At 37.2% G+C, this 27,382-nt stretch overlaps 1 protein-coding gene across 1 annotated transcript; it reads right to left on the bottom strand.

Annotated features, from left to right (window-relative positions):
• Positions 1–7,055: 7,055 nt before the first annotated feature.
• On the bottom strand, positions 7,056–26,225 carry LOC145774341 (uncharacterized). Its single transcript, XM_082585568.1, has 20 exons — positions 25,948–26,225; positions 25,335–25,451; positions 24,405–24,468; positions 23,690–23,805; positions 23,174–23,219; positions 22,948–23,072; positions 22,712–22,835; positions 22,296–22,396; positions 21,594–21,722; positions 20,974–21,129; positions 19,941–20,139; positions 19,254–19,435; positions 18,252–18,398; positions 17,701–17,902; positions 15,929–16,041; positions 15,463–15,528; positions 13,805–13,959; positions 12,680–12,844; positions 11,668–11,871; positions 7,056–11,247 (listed from the first exon to the last, which is right to left on the bottom strand). The coding sequence occupies exons 1-20, from the start codon at positions 26,083–26,085 to the stop codon at positions 11,121–11,123; spliced, it is 2,676 nt and encodes an 891-aa protein (XP_082441694.1). The 5' UTR covers positions 26,086–26,225; the 3' UTR covers positions 7,056–11,120.
• Positions 26,226–27,382: the final 1,157 nt, after the last annotated feature.

The raw sequence follows: 27,382 nt of genomic DNA on the forward strand, positions 1-27,382 counted from the left end.
TAATGTGATTGCAGAGTCAAGTGACATGCTGGTACTCTGTATTAGCTTGCTGACCATACTAATTTGATTTAGAAAGGTATGCCATATGACCGTGCTCACAATAAACTTGAAGGAATGAAGCTCATTTTTGCTAGTGCTTAATGTAAATTTTATTTGCGCATATTTTGGATAAGCGCGGGTCCCATAAATTTGCGGGCCCTGGACGATCGCCCAGTTTGCTAACCCCAAAGGCCACCACTGCTCATCATCATGTTTTATTTTATTTTTGACCACCAAAAAACAAAACAACAATATCACTTGCCATAACATAGCAGGGGTCTGGAAAAAGGTGTAAGCGACAAAACACGAACGATAAAGCGTCGTCGAGAGAGAAATGATTTAGTAAATATAAGGAATTTGGCACAGTTGTGACACCTTGGCACAGTTATAAGTTAACACCTTGGCACAGTTGTAACACCTTGGTATGGTCGCTACACCTAGTGTTCGACTTAAAAGCCTTAAGTGATGAAGCCTCTACTTTAAAATCAACTTATACTTTAAAATTCAAACCTATACTTTAAAATCTCAAAGTAGCCATGTAATAATAAAGCGTATCTTATTGGTTTTCAAATTTTGCCATGGCATTTTGGACAGTTTACCAGTGGTTCTGTAGCCTAATCCTGTAAAAAATGTTACGATGGTTACCTTACAGTTTAAAATTATGCTTTCTTGTGTCAATAAAGGCTTTTTACATCACTCATTGATGTTCTGCAGGTCAAACTTACTACAAGTCCAAAGAGCATTCACCTTCATCTACTTGACAATTTTTGTTTACATTGAATAAATGTCTGCAGACTGCGGTTAAATCGATGTAAAAATGTAAAGCGAATTGATCAGCTTGGAAACAGCGGCCATTCAAATCAAATTCCATGCGGTGTTGTTATCACTGAACATAAAAATTACGCAAACCAACAAAACATGTTTTGTACATTGCGGAAGGAAAAATAACAAGCAAAATTTTCCGGATTAATTTTCGCTGTCTGCATTCTGATGATGTCAGGTTTAGAGTTCAACACACGACACATGGCACTATGAAAGATATTAATCTTTTTATATGTTGAATAGACGTTTTAACACATGAAAATATGTGTAACTCTATTGAAATAGTTCAAACAGAAAAGCTATTTTCAAGAAACCTTACAAGGTCATTGAGTCTGAATTTACATGAGGATTTTGTGACCTTGCTCAGAAAATTTGAGAAATGTCTCAGACAGCAAATCAACTGTTTTTAACATTGATTCAACGACTGCAAATTTGCTTTGCTGCCTGGAATGCTCACGGAGATTAAGCGATAGAAAACGTCCGTCCCATGGAACTGACTGCAGATTGACGAAAATCGTATTTTTTCATTATTCAAAGTTATTTTTGAATCAACGTTATCATCTCGGATGACGTAATCAAGTTTATTGCAATTTTCAAGAACATGTAAGTGCTCAATCATAGTAGGCTAGCTAAGTAATTTAAATAATATCGCGGTGGCAATGTAATCACTGTAAATCTTATGGAACTTCAACACCAGTTTTACGATAACCTTCAATTACTGAACTGCGCTATGTTCTCGAGGGAAATCTCCAGAAACAAACTCAGTCTAAATCGGGAACTACCGTGTAAAAAGGTCAAGGACAATCGTTCATTGACCCAAACTACTAAAACGAAAATAGTTCTGTCTGTGCAATCATATCCCGATTCTTTACGGTAACAAATATGAACATTGATGTAGGAAAATTTAGATAGCACTTCACATTTTTAGCTACCAATGACACATCTGAGTTCAAGGATGAAATGGCTAACTTATTTTTGTATTGGTAACGGTGTCCATTCTTATTACGCTTCAGTCTGAACACTTGGACCGAAAAAGAAACCGTAATTGTAGAAGTTAGTGATGTCTCTTCTACAGTAAATTTTCAGGAAAAATCGCGAATAGCTCCAAAAGATATTGAAACAATACTGAATGATTTCAAGAAGTCGAAGAAACTCTCTAACTCGACTTTATATTTTGGCAACTTGCTTCAATACTTTAACCTGCCCCTTCTCCAAGCATCTAGTTGTTAGCAGTAAACATTTTTTCTGGTGTGCAGAGAAGCTGAGCTATCTAAACTTTAATTTTCTCTTAGGCAGTTTCAATTTGTCTGTAAAACAACCTTGCAATAATAGCTTTATCGATTTTATTTTACAATAATCAATCACACACGTCACTCCGCATAGCTATGCTTCTTTGTCACACGTCCTATTACGTTGAATCAATGCAGTAATAGCGCCATGACAGCTGATAAACCAAGTATCAAACCACACTCCTGAAGACAAGCTTACTTCTTAAACAGGGGAGAGCAAGCATCCAGAGCAAGCCAATTACGCTTGAGACGACTTTCCCAACTAGAAACTTACTTTTGCCGTTTCTGTAAAACCTCATTCGTTAGAAGGTAGATTCCAGATAAGTAGCTCATGTAAACACATTCAATGGGGTAAATGTCATCTTGAAAGATTTAACGTATGGAACGTAGTGTAGTATGGCAATCAACAAAGGTTCGTTTCAGCTGTTGCACCGTCGCGGTTGCGATGTATGCGAGTTCGAACAGCGACAGAGCAGGGGTTTAATTTCAGCGTGAATTCAAACAAGGGGTATTGATTTTGTGACCAAAACTTGTTTTTATGAACGTTCAACCCGCAGTCATCACAAGTGTTTAAATTGTTTTTGGAATTTTAAGTCAATGGTGGTTATTTGATACATCTGTATTTTGACTACAAAATAATATGAATCCGACATATAAAACATATTTGAAACATGCTAAATCGGCAATTGGCAAGCACTGTGCAAGATACAGGTTTATAAATTAAGCACTTTTGCAAGAGGTCTGTATTTTCTAACCACTTCAAGACAGCAAGCACGCCCAATCATGATTTTTACGGATAATGGTTTCATTCAGTTTTCTGTTTTTCACAAAAGTTTTGCGTATTTTTTCAATCTAGAAAAGATAAAAATATCAAAATTTAATATATCTCTCTACGATGTTAGATTCGGTTGACCAATAAAAAGTAACACACGTTTTAAAAGTGTTTACAGTCAAGTTCACGTCCGTCGCAAGAAACCGAACCAAACAGCTCTTACTGGAGTTACGCTTTCTCGTCATATGCAAAAGACTTATCTCGGCATTACCACATTCTAGTTTATGTCTTATATTTCACAATGTACTGTAGATATCAACGACCTGTTTTAGCCTGATGCTACAAGTTCGCTGTGGAAATAGCGAATTTCACCAGCTTTCGGAACACAGTTTCAAAGTCATGTGCTATGTGCTATATGACTAGGGAACTGTGTTCCGTAAGCTAGTGCAATTCGCTATTACCACAGCGAACTTGCAGCATCAGGCTAAAACAAGTCGTTAATATCTACATTGTGAAATAAGCAACAATCATGCTGCTAAAAGCGAAACTCAACCTATTACATATATGTTTTATAGGTTTTCTCTGGTTTAACTGGTGAAATAATGTCAGAATTGGACTTGGCCAAAAACATGAGCAAATCCAATGCCTTGGCAACAGCGCCGTTTTGCTCCGGTATTTGTATACAATCTTAATGCCAACATCTCGTCAGACGCTACATTGTTCATGGATTCCTGCAGTACAATAAAACTATTTCAAACGATTGGTTAGGAATTTTGTTAATTAAAATTTCTAGAGCCGTGTTAATTGCGCTGGTTCGACTCTCGGGGTGTGCGCTTGAGCAACGCATTTCAGGACTGCTCTCCATTCAGCGGCACCTAGTGAATGGAATAATTTCTCGGCAACAAGACTTCAACAATCGGAAAACTTCACTCTGCCAATCTCGGTAACCGGCCCTGCGTCAAGTGCCTCTACAAGTATGCGAACAAGTACCAGGAATAACCTATCAAGGCTTTGTCAGTCCGAGGATAAAGATTCAAAACCAAACCAAACCAAACCAAACCACTGTCAGCTATAGGTCTACACTTTTCCATATCGCGCATCATCAAACTTAATTGTCTATCTTCAAATGCCCAGTTTTTATTACCAGTGCAGTTCGTATGAGAGATAATTATAAAATAAATTTGTTATACCGACCAATCAAAAAAACTGACGAGCATAAAACCCTGTAGGAAAACGGAAAAGCGTCTGCCTATCAATTATAAATAAATAATTGTGAAAGTCTTAAACAACCTACCTTAGTGAATGGTTTCTCTAAATAATTCAGTTTCTAATTAAACGAATTGAACATTAAAAATGACAAGATCAGGTTGCCCTTGCAAGAATATCGACTACCGGATTTATCTTGAAAATAAATTAAAGGTCAAGAAACAATGGGATAACATTCTCATCAATAGAAAGGCGATCACAAATCATAGTTATAGTTGCTTTGATGCGATTGAGATGTAAGTTCACATACATCAAAAGTTGCCCTTTTCAACATCATTTAAACGTAAACAAACGTTGAACAAATAGGACAGTACAACTACAAGCAAAGCTACCATGAAAGTGTCAAAACTGTTGCAGGGTATTGTTACATTGTAAAGCTTCAAAAGATACAGTACTCAGGGCCGTTGAGAGGATGATTTGATCCGGTACCAAATGATATCCTCAGGACCCAGATTAAGAAACTTCTAAGAGAAATGTAGGCTACCATATCTGAAGAATATGCGATAGTTTCTTCAAGTTACCGGACCTCTTGGGAAGGTTACAGGCCCCTAAAATAATCTCGAGTCCGTGTCCAAAAGTACCCCTGAACCCCCCCTGTCAATGCTACTGACAGTACTTCAATTTTTTACATACACGGCATACTTTGCGAAAATAAAATTAATAAATAAAATAAAAATAATTAAATAAAAAAAAAAAAAAATAAATAAAATAAAATTAAGGACTTCACTAAATAGACTAACACTTTCCAACAAACAAAAATGATGCAATGCAGTTAAAAATGTGATTTAAAAAAAAACGAGAAAATTGGCAAGTTGTAATATTTCTGACCAATGGGCTTACATTGAACATAATGCATGCTTTGCATGTCATTGAACATAACCGAACATTTGTTTTAATTCCGAAACATTTACTGGATTATGCTACAGCCTAAAAGCAAGTTAGTTAGCCTAAATAAAATAAATAAAAACCTGGCAAAAGATAAAAAAGTATGTGATGACCGATCTTTATAGTTTGACATTATAACTTTCCAAAGTTTGCGAATAGATCGAAAATCAACAGCTTTTCCTGCGCTTTTAGGTTGAGTCTTAACATACCTCTTCTGTACGCTTTTTACCTCCCATGCTTGCTTCAATGATAATTCCTTCGTCTGCAAGAAGTGTTCACCAACAGACTACTGCGCACACAACTTTCTTCACGCCTTCAATGGTAGGTCAACACGGTTGTTGATGGAAAACTTTTTCTCTCTTGCCGACTCGTTACAGCGAAATTTTGTTGCAACATGTTTTGCCGCACCAGTTGCTGGTAACCGCACTAGTTGCTGGTACAGTGAGCCTGACAATTGCCATTGTTTGCGGAGATCAGACAACACATTGGAAAGCGACGCAAGAAACGCACTGAAGTTTACTACGTTAATGCTATGATAATAATATCAACAAAAAATGGCTGACAGCATATTCTACAATGACCAATGGCTTGAAATTCCTCTGAGTTTCTTTGCTCGATGCAATGCTCTTTTCTATTATCAAAACCATTATTAAGTTTCTAAAATCCAACCACTTTCAAAAACTAATCCTGAATATGCTCGAAACGCAGCTGAACTAAGTAGGTTTGCTATTGAGGTAACCTAGTTGACTTTGGAGTAAAAGTTAGGGTATTATTTTCAAACAATCCAACTTACCTTCCACTTTTGTTCTTGCACTGGAGGAGCTTCTTTGCACAGATCCACTGATTGCTTTTTTTAAAAATATATTTCAAATATTTTGTCTAATACAAGTAGGATATTGGTTAATATGGTTTCTACCAAAATAAAAATTATCTGCAGATAAATTTCATCTCAAACAGTCTAATGCTTAAGTTGAATGGGCTACTGTAAACAAAATAGACTACTAAATGCTAATCGATATTAAAAATATAGCTTTACTTACCACATGAACAATACATATTATGCTTTTATGCGTAAGTCAAGGCTTACCGGTGTAGGCTATAAAATGATAAGCTGTATTCGGTAGGGTTGTTGCTTATGTTCCCCAAGTGGATGGAGTAATTCTCCGGCAACAACATTTCAACAATCGAAAACTTTACTCTGTCAATCGCGGAAACCGGCCCTGTGTCAAAAGCCTCTACAAGTATGTGAAACTAGTAAACTACCAGGAATAACCTACCAAGCCTTTGTCAGTCCGGGAATAAAAATTCAAAACCAAGCCACCTGCCACTTAATCGAAAATTTTATCATTTGTTTATACTAGGCTACTGCAATTGATCGCTAGGTTTAAACATAGGAGTGAAACAGTGGCGTAGCTAGGGAATGTGCCGCCCGGGGCGGATTCAGATTTTGCTGCCCCTTCAAGAAAAAGCATGTGAAAATGAAATGCGTTTTTTATCAGGTTATAATCAAAATCATAGTCTGAAAGTGCCGCCCCCCCCCCCTAGCTACTCCACTGGAGTGAAATAGATTTTTTTTTTTATTCCCTAGTAAATCAGATTGTTATCTCATCCTTTGTAGCCTACAAGTTGTCTCTTTGGAGCAAAGTAGCCCAGCCTACCGCCACGGTGCCAAACTAGATTTACATTAATGCGTAGAAAAAGCCCAAGAAAAATCTTCCACTTACAAACAAGTCCATCACTTCAATTTTTCTGTTACAACCATGTTGCAAGTTTCCAAATATGATACCACGAACGTATCTTCAAATAAGAAGGCAAACAATAAGCTAAGCGTCCTTTGAGAAAAAATACTCCCAGTGAACTAATAAGAGTCTAACAATTTCAAGTTTTACAACCCTAGAATCCCTCTCGTTTCCACTGAAAAGATTACTGCAGACTGCCTGCCACCTCTCAGTTCGCTTATGTTATTGCAACAGGTGTGTTAAATCAATGTAATGGGAAAAAGTAATTACGCAGATTGACTTTAATATAAGCCTACTACACTTCAAATATATCGATTGAACTGGTATGCCATTGCCACGGAGTACCAAAGGTTTAACGATTAGCATGAGGTTGAATGGTTATTTCAATGTTTTGAGCTAAAAATATTACTTTTACAAACATACATTAGGTATACATAATAAACGAGACAAACGTAACAAGAGCAATTGAAACACCAAAATACATTTGGATTTTTTCTTTTATGGAAGATTTTAACAGAACAAAAGTCTCGGACCTGTACTTATACGTTTTGACTACGATATAAGCAAAATTGTCCTAACCAGGGTTGCTCAACTTTCTTCACAAGGGGCCCATGGTCTCTTGTAGTGTCACAGAGCAACAAACAGTATTCCATAAATCACGGCCCAAAACCGACAAAGTGAAAGCATTATAGCTTACAAAGTGCTAATTCGAAGCGCTCATGAAATATTTACACCTGCAGTAGTCAACAGGACATTTGATGCCAAGTCATAGGAATTGTAGTTTTGGTTTCATAGTCCAGATTAGCTCCTTGTGTATCGACACTTAATCACCTAGAAAGATTATTTTATCTATTTATCTATAGTTGGCGCAAGAAAGAGTGCTGTAGCCCTTTAACCTATCCTTTTGCGTATCCGCAAGAACAAACAATAACATACCACTAAAAAACGTGTACCACGATGTTTGGATACCATTTGAAGTTCTTTAGCAACTCTTATTAATGCAAGACTTTTAAAAGTGCAACAAGGCCTATACACTATAGGCTTCAGAGCAATTTAGTTTGCAATAGAAACTGCATAACCTAACACGATTCACTGAAACCTGAGTCAAAGTTGGCCACTGCTCCCATTGCTACTAGTTATTAGTTATGTGTCTGTTGCTGCAGATATCGTGTGTTCTCTTTGATAACAAGATGCATCGCAGCGGATTGTTGCATTTAAAGAAACAGTATCTTCACTTCAAAATGATTTGTTTCAGTCAAAACTGTAGCCTACTATCACAGGCTATCCGGTCGATCGATTGTTGCGATAAAATTTTAAGCTCAGATTTGGCTCAACAACAGCCAAATTCTTTCAAGTCTACAACGTTACCAGTACATTCTTAATGTCATTGTTACATATTCTCCCAGATAGCAAAATCCATCATTTTAAAAATGATAGATTTTGATGTCTGGGCTGCTATGCAGATCATCTGTTGTGTAGATCTAGTCATGCATGCCACCAAGGATTTATTAATTACTTTTATGCGGTAGGCCTACCTTTAAATTTTTTATGCAAACAAACTATTTACCGTAGTATTTATGAACTAATTTTGTGTTTAACGATCGTCGCAAAAGTCATTTCAAAGCTGTTTTCAACAAAATACAGTTCAGATACAGATCGTTTTCCACTAATCGCTTCAACATAGTCTCAAGCATCAATAGCAGTTAGTACGATGTGAAATAACGTCTCTAGAACGTCTGATAGGTATTTGTGCGAAAACCTAAAGATGATTAGTGTAAATAATTTAATGTATAAACTGTATCCCTGCTAAGTTAAATTAAAGCTGCTTTTTGCATGCGAGCCATATTTTTTCCCCTTTTCTATGACGCAATTCACGATTAGAAGATCACAAGGAAAGCTTGGGTGACTATAATCTGCCGTATGAACAATAGCCTAAGCTATCTTTCCTGCGAGATTATGAAAAGAGATTCCAAACTTCTTGCTCCAATCACTGTGATATGTGCCACTAGTTTGGCAAACACCTAAGATTGGGTTGGAAGAAGAGTTCAGGATGAAGAGCATTGGCATTGTGTTTGTTGATCCACCTCAGATCGATGAGAAATTTGCAATGGGCTGTCTTTCTAAACTACCGCTGCATTGTATACACATCAGTGTGAAATACTTCCAACAATCATTAGAAAACAGATTTTAAAAATAAAAATCATGTAGAAGACGAAGAACGTTCCAATGGCGTAGGAACTGCTTTTTGTTTGAAAAGTACAGAATAATTTATTTTCGTTTCAAAGGCAAGATTTTGAGAACAAGCGAACCAATTTTGAGGATCCACTTAGAAGAGTGGAGGTCCATTAAGAAGGGCTCCAACATTTCTTTGAGTTCCTACACTTTGTCGTGTTTTATCAATACAATGATCATAATTAAAATAAACGAACGCGAGCACAAAGGACTAAGGTTCTCTAATGATTGTTTGGCGAGTGTTGTTTTAAGGTGGACTTTAAGGTTAACAAAGTCTGGTGTGATTACAAGGTCATTACGTGTGATGTAGCCAAGCTACGCTGTTGTACGTGTTTTCCCAAGCCAATTAAAAAGGTGATCGATAGTTTACGTCAGCCGATCAATGATGTGCATGGTCATTAAACATTTTTTTCATTAAGGAAGATTTATAAATAAAAAGTGAAGTCGCATGAAGAAAGGTCTTTCTTTCCACAGAACTAAAGGTAGGGGATACAATGGAAAGAGGAGTTATAACCGGGCAACAATGAATCCAATGTCCATTGCAAATAATTTATATTTTAGAAAGTGGGGTCAAATTTTGTAGGAAAATATAAACACTTGAGACCCCAGTTCAGCATCTCGTTTTCCAGGAGGGTGATTACTCTTTATAAGCAGTCCCTCTTGTTTAATATACCTTTGTAGTTCTGAACCGACAAGCAATGATACCACGGCAACGGAAAAATCATGGTAGAAGAACTCGATTCCATAGCATGTACAAATACACATTGCACATATGTAGTAGTAGTAGAAGGATCGTATGCCAGAATACTGCAGGTTCCAAATGATAACATTGATCATATTATATTTTGAGCCTATTGGGACAACAGCATAGGCAACAGCCAACTGCAGATGTAACACAACAGACAACCAACTGGAAGCAACAAAGGGACATTCAGTCCATACAGCTGCCTCCAATTATTTTTGCATGTCATTAATTAAGTGACCTGTCTAGACACAACCAGGTGCTCTGGAGCGGTGTCGAACCGACGTACTTGGCGATCATCGCGCAGATGTCCTCACCACTCGGCCACACAGCAGGCAAATACACGTTCAACAGATTATGGCAAATTTACGGACCACTGCAGAAATGTATTAATGACTAACAGTTGACCTGTAAGTATAAATCTTTTTTTGACAAGTAATGAACAATGTTCGTTGGTAATGTCAAAAAGTGATCAGCGCTAATGCACAGCTCTGACTAATCCAGATTCTTTAGTAGTTTTTAAGCAAATTGCAAAAGACAATAAAATACGATTGGTTTCGGCAGAGTGTTGGTAGCCGGTTTTGTACAGCTGCTTTTTGCATAATAGCCTATGCATGAGGGATTGTCAGCCGGTCACGCTTTGATGCATTTACGTCACCGCATTGCTGAACGACTACTGTAGTGTGTAGTAGCTTGAGAACCAAAATAAATAAAATAACGATTAAACATTTTGAGCAGCTTAAAAGCACTAATACGCTATTAGGTTTCGTATCACAGTGACCAAACAACGCAATCTGACGTTACAATAAAAAGTCAAATAGGCTACTGTTGAGCAAAAATAACTTCGATTTTGAATCGATGATTTGGACAAACGTGTTTGTCTTTTCTTTAACTTTCTAAAATCTAGAATCACATGAAAAAAGTTTAGTTTTCAGTTCTGCTCATTGTAGGCATAGTTCAAGATAGCACAAAAATTGCAAAACTATCACTTCTTTCACTCCTTACAAGATGTCCAATGAATGAAAGAACAAAAGATGATGCAGATAATTATCATCGCCATTTCATCTCATCGTCTCAATCGCATGCTTGACAGCAGCACATTTCTTGAGTCGAATAATTCATAGTCAGTACAAAGAAACTTGAATGCGATGTTCCACTTGTTTCAAGTCGTCGCCCGAATAATCGTTTGGTTTTGGCGAGAAACTATTGATTCAATTTCTGCCAAAAACTTATAAAATCATCGAAGTGCAGCTGTCTATAAATATGTGTACAACGACTCGACGGAGTATTTAACAATTCCTTGTCAACGTACCAAACGGTGAGAATCAAAAGCTTTACACGCTGCTGTAATGCATGCAACTGTCAAAGTTAATTCTCAATTGCTCAAGGTCAGCGAATGGAATAGGATACATCAGGGCTGATTGCATTTTGCTCTGGGCCGCCTTCAAGCGTCGACTCAACCTACAAAAGCACAAATCCTGAACTTCGATCGAAAAAAGAGAAAATGTAAGTTTAGCAATACAATAAGGCTCCGTTAAGTTTATTTTTACACTGTACCCGATCATCAAAGCAAAAATACTACTTTTCACAACAAAGCGGGGACTACAAAAAGGCAGAAGCCTAAAAGATACTTAGTAGAATAGGTTAACAAGATCGTAAAAAGTTGAGAAATATAAAAAAGGAAGAAAAATCCATGCAAAACATGCTACAAATTGCATAAAAAAAGAAAGACTAGTTGATGATCTGAATGGGGTGCGCAACTCTTGATGCGTTTGTTTTTTAGATCATCAAGAAGACCTCGTTAAATAAACAATATATTCTCATATAATGGGGAAAGCTAATTTACTTTTTACTATCTATTTTCACATAATTAGTGTTTACCGTCTTTGCTGTAATTGCTGCACAAGGCTTCGTTGACCCATCAACTGACGCACGGCTAAAATATCGCCATCAGGAAAGCTGGATTGTCTCTTGGTTTGACCAACAGAGGCGTTACTGGACATAGAATCGTCTGAAGCAACAGCAAACTTTGCGGCTTGATTTTGCATCCGCAAAGGACTTCGGTAATTTCGGCTTGCGGAAGTGCTGAAAAAAATATTTTGTCGTTTAGAAGTTCCTGATTAGTCTGTTTACTCATGGTTGCAAATTTACTAGGTTATGAATTCACCAATCTCGTTAAACAACTTTTTTAATTGAGAGAGAGAAAGAGAGGGAAAGAGAGAGAAAAATTCAATCAGATTACTCAGGGGCAGCGAAAGACCATTTGGTCATTTTGGCCTCAAAATATAAAGGGTTCAAAGCTAAGCAACAACGTAAGCTACATAAATACACGCTGGTAGCATCACCTAACCTACCACGATATCATGTACTTATTTTGTTGTAACAAGGTAACTTCGCAACAATAAAAAGTGTATAGCCTACTGGAACCTATGTGGTAAGGACACCATGTTATGTTTAAGACACGGTTTAAGACTACGGCGAAGTGAAGAAGTTAGCTACACGTTTTTTTACGTATTCTGCAATAACATATTTGTATCGTTATAATTGCACCACATATTTTATCATGAATCAGCTGTTCTTATCATACTATTAATCGGTTATTCCAGAGCAGCTGGTAGGCGTATAACCTTCACAGCGTTTTAGTGCACATTGGTGAGTGCTAGCAAATGATGTTGTTATGTGCCAAAAAAAGAATTATGCTCAAATGAAAGGTTGCTGTTTTATCCGTACAAATTTGTTCATTTGATCTGGTATTAAGAGTTTGAGATATTCTATTTTTCGGTGTATCTGTGGAAAAAATGTTTGACAATCATTCATTTAATTATTGGGCCTTTCAAGAAATAAATAAATTACCCTCCCATAGAGTTCAAATCAGTCCAAAGCGAGTAGTTACCTTTTTGAAGTGTCGCTTGCATCTACAGTTTTCCACGACGACCATTCAAAAAATTCGGTTTTCCCAATTTGTTCACTAGTTTGCTGTAATATTTGTAAAGGACTTTCTGGAACATAGTGAGTATGAACTGCCGGATTCGAATCTTTTGAGTATGAACCACTGTATCTAAAGAAAAAATAAAAGAGTCTTCTCGTGTCATGTCAAAAACCTTTGACACGATAAAAGAAGAATATAACCAAAACAACATTGAAATTTGTTTTGACAAACAAATGTTTAATTTCCTGTTACTTTTCATCGTAATTTTTCATTGAAAATTGCACAATCTAAAATTAAAAAAGACATAAATTTTTATCAATCTGTTGTTTAATGTAACAGGGCTGACTGCAAGTTTGGTTGGAACGGAAGTATTTCCACAGTTGAAAGGTCTAGCATGCTTCAACATACATTCGCTATTCAGTCATAGCTCATACTGAACATACGTATAACTACTCTGACACAACCGGACTTTATGTACGGAGTAAAGGCAAATCAAGCAACGTTATTTCAATGCTCAGGGTCTGCGCTTGAGTAAACTCATTTCAAGAACAGGTTTTCATTCAGCGACACCTAGAGGATGATTAATTCACATGCAACAATTACACTTCAATAGCGGAAATCTCAACTCAGTCAAACTCAGTAACCGGGCCTGCGTCAGTACGCAGTTGAAAACCCCAACAAGTATGCAAAACTGCCAGGATATAGCTTTCCAAAGAAGCTATCTCAGTCAGAGAATAAACATTCTTATAGTTGAGAAAGAGCGATCTTCCTGGCGTCAGCACTACTCACTACTGACTACTGTACCTGTATAGTATAGATTAGAACAGCGAGCATTGTGTTTCGCTAACCATACCGGTGTGACCTCCACACTAACTTTCGTTGTTTTCTTTCCACAAAGATAAGGGTTAAATTCGGACAAAAGCAGCGGTTGAGAACTATGTGGCATGAATTAGTGGTGTGATACTAATGAGCCCAGCGTCGTGGGCGAAACACGTGTCTATCGCTGTCAATTCTTGCTATACTCGACTGCCGAGAAACAAACATTCTTACAGTCAATCAAACAGATGTGTGAGCAATGTTTCCACTTACCCGTTGATGCTGTCATGAGAGACGTACAAATCACGTCGCTTATGTGATGATGTGTAAGGTTGAAAGGTGATGACGTCGTTCCTATGGCCCTGCATGACGTGGTGAGAAGAGCGTGATGTCATTGCACCAAGTTGATTATTTTGAACGGGTAGAGTCTAGAATAAACATGGTGGCAGTTGAATACGCGATAAGATAAAAGGCAAGCAACAGATCGCTAAGCAAAATATAAACCGGAACCATCCTTTTTTATACTTTGAGGCAAGTATGGCTTTCTATAAAGACTGGCCAATGAGTCCAGTTTAGCGTGTGTCTCCACTACATGATAATTATATGCTCTTATAGTCACGCTTCTGTTTGTTCACTAATATAATTCATCAAACATGAAAATAATTTTTTCTGGAAGTTTAGTTCACTACGAAAAAGAAGGATAACGTGGAGAAGACTTCAAATTGAAAAGGAACGAGGAAAGATTTCAAATTAGGGACCACTTAGTTCCTCCATTTAGAGATAGATGGGAACTAGTTGGCGTCTCCACTCAGGGATTTAGGTACCAGCTAGCTCTTCTACTCAGGGATTTAGAGACAAGCTAGCTCTTCCACTCAGTGATTTAGAGACCAGCTAGCTCTTCCACTCAAGGACTCTAGGATGGACTACAAGTTTCAAAAAGTTTGTACTAACAAACTCAAAATGTTTCCAACCATCTTCCAACTTATAAAAATGAAGTGAGTGTGGACTTGAATGTCTGACACTTTAAATTTTCTGCTATTAAAGATGGTTAGCTATCAATCCATTAGCTATCTATATCTATCCATTCCGCCCCGTTAGCTCAGTGGTTACGCGCCTGGCTCAAGATCACGCAGCGCTGGTTTGACTCTCGGGGTGTGCGCTTGAGCAACGCATTTTAGGACTGTTCTCCATTCAGCGGCACCTAGTGAATGGAATAATTCCCCGCCAACAACACTTCAACAATCGGAAAACTTCACTCTGTCAATCTTGGTAACCGGCCCTGTGTCAAGAGCCTCTACAAGTATGCGAAACTACCAGGAATAACCAATCAAGGCTTTGTCAGTGCGTGGATAAAAATTCAAAACGAACCAACCAACCAGATATACAAAACTATAGCTGCGTTCTATCAACTTCAAATTCTGTGACATGTACTAACATGCTTGAGATGGCACCTATCATGGCCACCTGGAGAGTGGAGATGCGGCCTGATTTGTCACATTTTGCAGATTTTTTGAATACAGCTGCTGCTAGTGCTTGACTGACATTTTTTGAGATGTTTTTACTTTTTGCGGTTTCCTTATGACATAAAACTTTTTTGTTGCCTTGGGGAAGCAGTAGCAAATGAAAAAAAGTAAGTTAAAAAACGCAAAATCAGACTGTTATTGAAAATTAACAGTCTGACTAAAATCTTCGAAATCAAATTTTCTTTGTTTTTCAACATGTGAAGATGTTAAAACCTATTGTGTCATCTGGGGAAAAGAATAAAGAAAGCGCAAAAATCTAATTTTTAGAAAAATTTATTTAAACGTTCGCCCAAAGTTAGAAAAACCTGAAAATTTCTGCAAAATGTGACAAATCAGGCCGTATCTTGTGGCCATGCACCTATCTACTTTACTTTTTTTAAATTGTTGGAGGTTTTTACTCGGACATACTTGCATCATCTGCTGGGGATCAGGTGCTTTTACAACTGTTTTAAAGCAGTGTCCGTCTCCATTTTCCTGAAAATAAACTGTCTGATTAGAAAATTAAACAATCTGACAACACCTCTCACGCAGGCACAGCGCGTAATAAAATTATAGTTGTTGTTTGTTTCTGTTGTTATGGTTTTTTGGTCCTATTATAAAGAATTAAAAATTATGAGCAAATTACAACTTTACTACAATTTCTGGTACATTGGTAAGCACTGGCGCAAGCATGATCTTATTTTTTCTTTGCTGAACTTAAGACGTAAACGATCAAAAACGAAGAAACGAGGTGAGGTCAGAGGTGGATTGTGAAGGTATTCATATCAAGCTGTTACTGTAAGCATCAGCATCTAGCATCGCTGTGTAAGGATAGAATCAGCACATTTTGAAATAATTCAGACACAGTGGCCACTGACTTGCAAATTTGACCTACCGGAGTAGTGGCTGTTGTGATTTTTTTTCTTGCCAGTTTTTTTAGATTCTCTCCAAGTTGATCATCACCAAGCAGTAGCAGGCCGTCACTGGCTCTTCTTCCTTCGCGAAAGCCTAGAAAATGACAAACTCAATGTTACTTGGTATTTCCAACAAAAACATCCGTTTGACTTATTGCGTGTTTACATTAAAAGCAACTGGCCAAATACTCTTACGTACCGTATTAATTAATAAAGCATTAACTATTAGCATTTCTACAGGGAGGCAACTGACTTGTAGACCTTAAAGCACAGATTCTCAAACGTTTTCTAATCGCGTACCATCAAGCAGTTTCCAAAAATCTTAAAAATATACCATAAAAGGCAAAAAAGTTTCCCAAATATCAGCACAGGGCTCCAAGACAAAGGAATTGTTAATATGAGACTAAATATAATTAAGCTGTTTAGCTGTTGCATAAGTGAAAGACCAATGAATAGGCTGTACTCCACTGCTACCATCAGTAGTAACATTAAAACTGAAAAGTTTTGGGATTTCTGTTGAACAATTGCCTAGGTCAGAGGTTCTCAAACTGTGCGTCCCGACGCCCAGGTGTGTGGTTTCAAATTTTTCAAGGGCGTCGCACAATGATTCCGCTTCGAATCTGAACTCAATTACGGTAATAAAACGATCACAGATATTGTTATCCCCTGGCATGTGAACGAGAACTTATTATTGTGAAACTGTAGCAAGTGATTATTTTTAAACAATCACATAGCGCTATTCTAATTCACTTCGCTGCGCTATGTGACAAATGAAAAATGGCGACACAAACAAATAAATAAAAATGACTGAAATTTCTGTAGTATTGTTGGGTGCGTCGCAAGTAAGCGCGTTTTCTCGCGTACCACCTGGAAGACTTCCGCGTCGTCTTTCACAGTTTAGGAACCACTGCCCTATAAGGTCGTTTCGTGGTCTTCCGGTCAGAGACGTAAAGATTGATGTAGCCCACACAGGAACAAAATTACAATTATGACATATTTAGTTAAATCGTCACGCGGAAATGTCTTGCGCTATGTGCGTTCTTGATAAATAAACGAAAATGAATGAATGAGATTTGGTTTACTTTTCGTCGTACGAAAGTAACTATTTTTATTTGACCGCATATTTTTTATGACTGCATAGTGTATAGTGCACTTAAAATTTTTACTTCATAGTCATGGTGTGTTGCAATTCTTGAGAGAACACAAGCGGTAAAATTACTAAAATATTAAAAATATAAATTTATTTAAATACAACATTAATAATAACTGTAATCAAATCACGCGGCTATTTATAACAGGTTTGCTTGGACCAGAAGCTTCCAGAGACTAGGGTAATATTACATCGAAAGAATTCATTCTTCTGGTCAACAAGTTAAAGAAGCTTCCGGAATCACACGCACATAGAAACAGATTTCACAATAAAAGATTACGTTACTAAGGTTACAATCAGTCAGTAATCGTTGAAACACCATAACAGAATTACACAATAAAACAGTTAACCTATTCAAGAACATGACTACAGCCTGCCGTCCAAACTATGCATATTGATTGTGACACGCCTAAACCAACCTTAAAACTCCATCCCCTGCGCTATGTTACTTGAAATACCGGAAGGCCTACGTAGTTTTAAATTTTAGAAAGATTACAAACTTTAGTTTTTGCTGCATTACCTGCAGTTGTAGCTGAACATTATTTACGCGCTGCAGAAGTGGACAAACGCGGCACAAATTTAGGCCCTGCCACTGTAACGCACCTGTTGGAGATATGTCAACCAGCTGTCTTTGATTTTTTGTGATAGCGGTTTGGGTTTCTTGTTGCATTGGAGGGTTATCGTTATCCTTCGTGCAAGGGGAAAGCACCAATCTGGGCGTGACGTCATTTGTCATGTGTCGCAAATGGTCTGAAATCTCTGAAGAACTCGAAAACGCGTTGTAGCGACAAGCTGAGGAACTACTCTGCAAAGACACTTTTATAATGTCAGAAACGAAGTTATCTATTGCTGACATAAGGTTTTTTGAAAAGTGACATTGATGCAAACATATTTTAACAGTTTTTGCTGTGTCAACATAGACATAGCCACCGGGCAAAGTCTAAAATGTGATAGTTTAGTTCTTTGTTGCTTTTTAACTGTAAGCTGGATTGGTTGTTAGAGAAGTATCAGAGATATAACACGCATAAAAATAATTTACCTCTAGACTTTTCAAATGTAGCAGGAAAAAAACAATAAATAAATTATTTGAAGAAATTTGAATTCTATGACTTCAGTGGTTTGCAAGGAATCCATTGAAAAAACAAAAATCTCACCATTGATCCAGGAAGAGAGCCAGCATGGTTGTCAGTGGTTGCAGCGGGAGTTTGGTGGAGAGTATATCTTCCTGGAGCCAGATGATGAAGTGGAGTAACTTCTGTATCAGGGATGCCGGGTGTGTGGAGTGTAAACGGGGTCGAGTTCTTCAATATATAAAACGCAATAATCTTTGTTTGGGAATACAATACGTAATACTTAAAAGCATATTGCTGTATTCATTTATTGTATTTTTTGTCAGTACAGTGTCTGACGAAAAATAAAGTGCCAATTTCGCTGCGCGATATAACAGCACATTAATACGCCTGAAGGGGCAATTTTGTGGTAACACGATATCAAAGCGTATTCGAGTCAAGTAACTTTGAAAGGTTGTTTGCTAACTGCAAGTTACTGTTAAAACAATTTTAAGAACAGTATCTATTCATAGACTTCACGTGAACGTATGATGATTGCTGATTATGTGCCTGATCTGATACAGACGTTGGCGATCATAGTCCTTCAAACTTCTCCGTCATTTGACATTTGTATAAAATCATCTACGCATGAACGTATACAATTCGATAATTAGAGGTAATGTGCTCATTGTGCTGTAGTGACAGCAAGTTACTAATAAAAACGGACCATCGACTTAAATTTATTTTTAGAAGAAAATTGATGGACAGAACTCAAATATTTTGAACATTTTATGATTTTGCACCATACCAGCTCCTCGAATGCCGATATGGCGGAAGTGTCTGCTCAAAGTTTTCATGCGGTACTTGAGATATAGGAAGCAGCAAGCACGACAGTGTTATCTCAGCCAGTAAACCATCTTTTTTTACATGATTTTAACGTCTTAGATCTTGAATTAAGATTAAAAAGGACTAATTTGCTGGCTAGGAAAGTCTTTTGCTGCCTTCTAGCTGCTAAAAAACTGAATTGTTTCGGCTTTCCCTGTATTGGTACGATGCTATTTATATCTAGCTACAAATAGAACGAAAATAAAACTGTTTCACTCCTACCGTTCCTTGTTCAGTGGTAAACCATCGTCCGTTAGCCGCAGTCACAGTTGTTATATTTTTGTTTCCTAAGGGTGATTCCCCCAACGCGATATTACGACGTCTGCTTTGAGAACTTGCGTAGTGATTCATTCCAGCTGTAAATGACCACGGTTGCCGGGGCAACGTGGTACGAGAAGTTTCAGCTGAAAATATTTGTCAAATTTTAAAAAGGTTTCGGCTTTGGGGAAAAAATAGGGCATATGCAATGCCTGAAAACCCAATTTCGTTTTAGAGCAGGATGACCTGAAAAATGGCGATTATTAATGAGCATAAAAGCCTAGCCTATATATTTTTTTATCAACCAAGCAGATTCAAAGCATGTTTGCAAAATTAATTTCAGATCTATTCTAAACCCTAGTTTACATGAACATAATGGACAAGGGCGGTTTTCCTTCTATCTTTATCTACCGTTTTGTTTTCACCATTTACAAACCTCCATGAACAGCAGATATTTTTTGAGAATGGAGCATGTTAGTTTTTGCTTGTGTGACAAGGAATCTTTTTTATGATAGGTTACAAACGCATAGCAAGTCTATGAAAGATATTATGGCTACAAAACACTGCTCCGTATTGAATTTAGTTGCATTACTTTGCTGCTGATTACATCAACCATACAACCGTACAACCACACTCTCAAGAAACATTTACCGTTTTCCATATCGTTAGTAACATCAATGACGTTTGTTTTCTTTTTGGAATCACTCATAACTTCATCGTGTGATGACGTCACCGTATGATTGACACCAACCGCAGCCAGGTTTTGCAGATTACCAAAAAATCGTTTGTTGCGCCTCAAATGATAAGTGTCTTGAAGGTCAGGAAAGGAAGTATCATTCGAAGAATATTGCTGCAATAAAAACAATGAAATAAACAGCTGATTTTGTAGATGGGTATTCACTGCTAGCTCTTGGCATAGTCTTGTAAATAGTTTCAGAATACTTTTACACAATTTTTGTCACTGATTGATTGGTTGGATTATTATTTACTGTCGAAGTTACAGTTTCTCTTACTTGTAGTGTGGCAGCACTGGCTAGTAATAATAGTACTTTAGTTCGTTTTGTTTTAAAACGAAAAAACAAAACAAAAAAAACAGAACGCTATTGTTAGCCTAATGAAAGGCGCAGGAGGTACTGCTAAATGAAAAATGACCAAGCTTTTCGGAACACAGCATTGCATTTTAGGCTTACGACTAACCACGAAACTTTGTGGTATACATAGTGCCAATTTTGGTTTTGTTGTTTTTGTCCTTTATCATTTATTTATATCATTGAGTCTATATAATAAGCTTGTTTTTTGGAGAGATAAAGTTTTTTTTTCCGTTTTCAGATTTTATGAAAATGGCTTAGTGGTAAGTGTGTTCGCTTCTGAATCGGCAGGTATGGGTTCGATGCCTTGTCGGATCATACTAAGGACCTTTTAAAAGTGGTACTAAATCTTGTTTCTGCTTGGCATTCAGCAAACGAAATACATTCAGGATGATCAATTGATCATGTACTCGGCTGCTCTTGCATACGGCTGCACTGACACTACCTGTTTTGCAAGCGCTGAGGAGCAGCGCATATCTGTGATGACTAAAGCGTTATATAAAACCAAACATTGTAAAATCGAAACTTTTTACTTTAAATAACAATGGAAACAAAGCAGAAGAGTAAAAATGTTAAACAATTAAACAAAGACTTACTTTAGCGATGTATTGCTCTGAGGTGCTGGAAGGCCGTCTCTTCTTTGCATTGCAAGATCTGATTTCCAAGGGAAGACTGGATCGGTGATGTTTCCATCTGTCCACTAGGAGGTGGTAGATAGCATATAGAGGATCATAAGAAGAATTTCTCAAAGACTAAAAAGTGCATAAAAATTTACGGATCAAACAGTAACTTCAGTTATTAAAAAATAATGTTAAGAGATTAAAATGTTGTACAAAACACCAGCCTTTAGATTAAAACAAACGCGACCAATACAAATCGTTAGAAAGCGACTACCTAGAGAACACAATTTGTCCTTTTGATATTGCTTCGACATCGCAAGACGCATTGTAAAAACAATATAAAAAACAAGTCACTCTTCCTAGATATCTTTTAACAGCAAGCTTTAATTGTCAAAGCAAGAGATTGCCAATTTCATCCGGCCCCGAAGAGTGTAGGTAGAGATTTTTAAACAATGCTATGCTACAACAAACAATTAATAACGAGTGGTACAAAACATGCTTTAATGGGATCAAATATTGAAATTCCGGTATATTAGCCATGAAAAATCATGCGCTAGACTGCCAAGTTCTTCTTCCGAGGTAGGACCACTGATTACCTTTATTGTTGCTGGTTCACTGAGACCAAGACTTTGGATAAATTTTAAAATAGGATCACTGAACTCCGAGATTTTATTCTTGCCCCCACAGAACATAGGAGGATCGGGAACAGGCGTTGCAATTGGTTTCTAAATGAACAAACAACTGATAAACAATTAATCAACTTATCTAACACAATTCGATGACAAGGCAGAAACAATCGTTCTAACAACATAACATATAATAGGACCACTTGATCGAATTATTCATCCGAGACCCGTCGATGCCTGGTTCAGGCAAAGTAATTGAAGAAGAAGTATAGAAGTAGCCTACCTAATAAGTCTGCTCAATCGGAATTATAGTTTTTATCAGTAGTCAATAAGCAAAATTTATTTTACAGTAACAAGGTAGTTGGTTCTGCAATACAACAGTTACACTTACAGGTAAGAGTAAGGTGCTAGACCGACGTCTCTTCCACACTACAGAGGACGTCGGTTCTACACCGCTCGAGAGCATGTGGCTGTGTCTTAGTAAGACGCTTAGCGGTAGGCTAAAATGGGAACGCTTATAGGCCTACTGTAGTGCGTAAAGTCTTTCGCTTATTCCAGATGTCTGTTATGTTGCATCTACTATCTATAGTTCAATAATGCTTTACATTAGCTGCCACACTTGATTGTTATTAGTATTATTACACGACATATTTTGACAACCTAACAACTCACAGGAACAGAAATCTGCATCCATTTGTGTTTCTTGATCTGAGCGATTGTCAATCTTTTTCTGGGGTTGACCACCAACATCCGTCGAATCAAGTTTTCACAATCTAAATGACAAAAAATATATTTGGTAGGCTGCCCTTACAATTTTGCGGTCCAAACCGAAAAGTGCAACCCCAAAAACGTGTCTGTTAAAAAGCAGCGTTTACCTCTACTCAAAGCACAATAATTTGTGCGAGCAACCTACTGCTGCAGGCTAGTAGTAGCCTAGTCTATAGGACACAGGTTACTTGCTGAAAATGCAGCTGAACGCAACAAACTGTCTACACTACTTTCATCACTATGAGTAGGCTATCGTAAGCTTCTTATAATTTGACTTATTGCGAATAAAATGACTTTATTTGGTGTACGCTTCATTCTACCTTGACTCATCCAATAAGGGATGCGAAACCTCCCGGCCAAGACACGATTCTTGAGAGTCGCCAAGTTTGATCCATCAAATGGGAAACTACCGCACACGAGAACGTACAAGACGATTCCAAGACTCTAAGCACAACACAAAAAAAATCATACCCCGGTCGCATTGAGTCAAGACAAATCAAATGAAAATGATTTTTATTGGGACTCTATTGCCAGAAATGCATCAAATTTTACTTACCCATATATCTAATTGGGGACCTTCATAAAGTTTTCCCTCAAAGACTTCCGGTGCAGCGTAAGGGGGGCTCCCACACCACGTATTCAAGTGTTGCCCGGATTGAAAAAAATTTCCAAAACCAAAATCTGGAAGTCGATGAAAGGTAAAACACCAAGAATTTGAAAATTAAACTTTAAAACCTTAACACGATCTTGCGTTTGGCAGCATATTTAAAGTAGTTACTTACCAGCTAATTTAACATTATCGTTTGCATCCAAAAGAAGATTTTCAGCCTGAAACACAAGAAGTTCTTGTTTTAATTGCAATACATCACAACACAAATCCAAATGCAAAGGAATTTATTTTCACACCAGTCAGTTCCATCATACATAGCTAAAAATCGATTTCAGTTACTGTCAGAAGATATTTCATTTTCTTGATTCAAAACAAATCCAGCATTGATGTTAGTTGGTTGAAATCGTTATCCTTAGACTGAGAAAGCCTTATAGATTATTCTTGGCAGTTTTGCATGACGCAGGGCTGACGCAGGGCCGGTTATTTAACATCACCGGTATGATGAGCAAAAAGAACTAAATTAGGTTATTCTTGGCAGTTTTGCATCAGAGGCTTTGAATCACTGACGCAGGGCCGGTTACTTAACATCACCGGTATGACGAGCAAAAAGAACTAAATTAGGTTTTGTCGAAACCAGTTAAGTAAAACAATAAGCTACAGTTTAGACTAGGAATTATGAAAGGTTTACCTTCAAATCTCTGTGAACTACGTTGTTCTTGTGACAATATTCTATGGCAGTAAAAATTTGGTAAAACATTTTTCGCACCCTTTCTTCAGGAATTCTCTTCTCTTTGGAGATGTAATCTGACAATTTGAAATCATTTGAAATGTCAGCAGCGAAGCTAAGAGAGGGGGAGGTGAATTCTAAAACCCCACCTTCGTGACGTCACTCCAGTGGCAAGTTGAATCAGTAATTATAATAAACAAAAATATTATTATTGATACAATGGTCTTAACAACATGCATGTCTCAAGCTGGTGGCTATTCTGCTGTAAGATGTAACAAAGTTGTTCTTTTGACGTTGCATAAGTGTTAGAAGCAATATTGTTTACGGCAAGTCAATGGCTTTTAATATCATTGAGAAACCACTTTTTCCAAAGGAATGCCAAAGGGACACAAACCTGTGTTGCATAAAATGGACGTTAAGGGTTGGGTACAGCAACGTTGGACCACCCTCCGATGAAATAAATCCACCGATTGAGCAACTTATTCCGCAGACATATTTTTTAACTTACACAAAAACAGTAATTTGGTGATCAGAATTGCCGATTACTGATCCACCGATAACAGTCACACAAACTGATTCTCGATCAACTAATCATACGATTAGCTTAATCGGTTGCTTGAGAAATCCATTATTGGTGCATCTAACCCTGAATGTCGTTAAAATATATTGCACTTACCAAAAACTTCTCCATGACTAGCATACTCGCAAACCAAATATATTGTTGTTTTAGTTTCAATGACCTGAAACAACAAATATTTTTTCACAGTACAACTAAAAGCAATAGTCTAGCTAAGTAGGCTACGTAAAAAAGCAAACGATGAGTTAGGTTTAAAATATTTATCGAGATTGTCAGATTGCAGTTTTCCGATTGTTGAAGTGTTGCTTTCGGAGAATTATTCCTTCCATTAGGTGCTACGTGTAACTAGAATCCACATCACTTTTGCCAAAAGCAAGATGATAACACGGCGGCACACAATGTCAATGCGACACACACAAATCTTCGTTGAAAGAAAGTTTGATAGCTCAGCTGGTTAACGCGTGACTTCGTGAACGAAGAAGCTTCAAGATCAAGCGGCGCTAGTTCGACTCTCGGGGTGTGCACTTTAGCAACGCATTGTAAGGACTGCTGTCCATTCAGCGGTACCTAATGGAAGGAATGATTCCCCACCAACAACATCTCAACAATCAGAAACTTCACTCTGTCTATCTCGATGACCGGGGCTGCATCAGTGGTTCAAAGCCTCTACAAGTATGCGAAACTGCCAGGATAAAGCTCTCAAAGAAGTTTTCCCAGTCCGAGGATAAAGATTTAATCAATCAATCAATCAATTGCTTTGATTTAAAACTGCCATTTCCAACTGCTTCGGTTACTAAACTTGCAAAAGAAAACAATAACAAAGATTAAAATGGCAATTTTGTTTACGTGACAACATTTCAAACAAGAAAACAGTGTGCTCAGAACTTTATTAAAGTTTTATTTTTAACCGACGTTTACCGAAGGAATTTTGTAAAAATAGAAAGAGTGAAGTCTCAAGTTCCGTTTGTGGTACGTAGGCAATGGGTTATTGTGCGTGTAAAAATCATAAATAAACCTTATTCCTCCCACCTCGTAAAGTTTAATAATGTGTTGATGACGTAGAAGTTTCAAAATCTGTATTTCCCGATATATCTTTTTCAAATTTGATTCATTCAATCTTTTCTTTTCTATGATCTTTATTGCAACCTAAAAACAGTAAATGTCAAATTACGCTAGTTACAATTATGATATTTGAGTAAAATAAAAACTGAAGTTATACCAAAAATGCAATTGCATTTAAATGAGATCTTATTCAGTTGGAAAGAAAATGAAATTCATTTGTACAGCAATGGCTAAGAGTAACAATCAACATAGCAATGGCAATAAACGCACAAACCTATCACTAAAGTTAAAAGCATTGCTTGGCATTAGAGTTATATTTTCCGACAATACGATTGTCTGGTGAAAGCCTACGTCAGTAGTTCATACACTGGTGTTCTTCTGACCTAAGAGAGTGATGGTAACTTCAACTGTTCAGTTTCAGTTCAGTTTGTTTTTTATTTCTGACCTTCACAACGAAAAAACAATGGGATGTAAATTTGTGCTAACATCCAATGGCAGAATACGATGCTGCTACCCGTTCTTTCAGAAAGTGAACAAACCAGCATGCAAAAAAAAACAAGGACTAGCTGTGTTTTCTTACCTCGGTTTTCGTTACTTGATGTCTAGCCAACTTAACCAAGGCAAAGTTCCCCTTTCCGATTGTGCGTATGATGTCATAAAACCCAACCTTGACCGGGCTACGCTTGGGTGGAATTTGAATTGGTTCTGTCATAACCATAGTAACCAATCACGGTTTGCTGGAGTTGAATGAATCAAGGTTACAACCAAGTTTCATAATTTTTCCACACTGTTGTGCAATACCGAAAGCACACAAAATTGTCAGTGAAATAAAAGTTTTTCAATATCAAGATGTTTCTTTAGTTATTCCGGGATATTTCAAGGCTAACAAAAAAGATTAGCTTGTCTCTATGGACATTAAAAATACAACAAAAAAGCACAAGCGTACTTTTACTATAAAGTAGCTGTTGCCTGTTGTACAGTATATCGGGCCATGAACGCAGGCCCGGTGCTAGGAACCGCGGGACCCAATTAGAAATGTGATGACGGGGCCCCTACTCTTCATAGCAAAATTTATGGGTGTTTATATATCATAAAATACATACCAGTACATACAAACTACAAAGATAGACATTTATTACTTGCTATAAAACAAATTAAAGGTAATGTGGATGTTTATTTACGATATGTTGTTTTACTTTTAATAGCAAAAAAGGAAAATTAGGCAATTAACCTTTAGTTTTTCAGAAAAAAACTTTTCTTGCCTTTTTATTAGCAAAGTCATTCAAAATAACTTCAAAGTCAATGGCTTTAGCAACTCTGCGAATGATTGCAAGCAAGCAACCATATTCATTATGACGTAACAGGCAGACACAGAAATATAACTTTGATTTAGTTACGATGCATAGGTAACAAATTGATGTTATGAGAAAGAATATTATTTCAATTTTTATTTTACGTTTCAGTAGTATTTTTAAACCTCGTAATACAGAAAGACCCCCGCTAGCGCGGGGCCCAATTTGATCTAATCGGTCAAATCGGCCTAAAACCGGCCCTGCATGAACGTATGAGTATAAAAACTTAATCTGAAATGTGGCCCTTTTTTTCTACACTGTGATGTGTTGTGAAGTTTCAAACCAAAGACCCCAAGGTTTTGCAGCAATTCTTTATATTTATGAACGCAAAGTTTATAGTAGGCTACACTGCAGGTGTTACTTTTTTCGTCACAAAAAGTTCGCGATAAGTTGATAACAAACCTAGTAGACTTATAGAAATAAAGTTCCTTGGTTGTCAATACTGACCATCTGTAGGGGGCGTGTATGAGGAAACCTCTAAGCCAGGCGTTCTTAACCAGTTAATGTTTAATATGGTTACCCCTGAGAAGAACATGATGGATTTTGATTACCCCATTTTCAAAAAGTAACGAATTACACCTTCTAGTCAATTACTAAAAAAAACACACAAAAATGATGTCATAATTTACAAATATCCAGGACAGGCTGATACTGCTTTTTTGC

Source organism: Aplidium turbinatum, chromosome 7 (genome assembly GCF_918807975.1).
Source record: "Aplidium turbinatum chromosome 7, kaAplTurb1.1, whole genome shotgun sequence".
In the NCBI taxonomy this organism is placed as follows: Eukaryota; Metazoa; Chordata; class Ascidiacea; order Aplousobranchia; family Polyclinidae; genus Aplidium; species Aplidium turbinatum.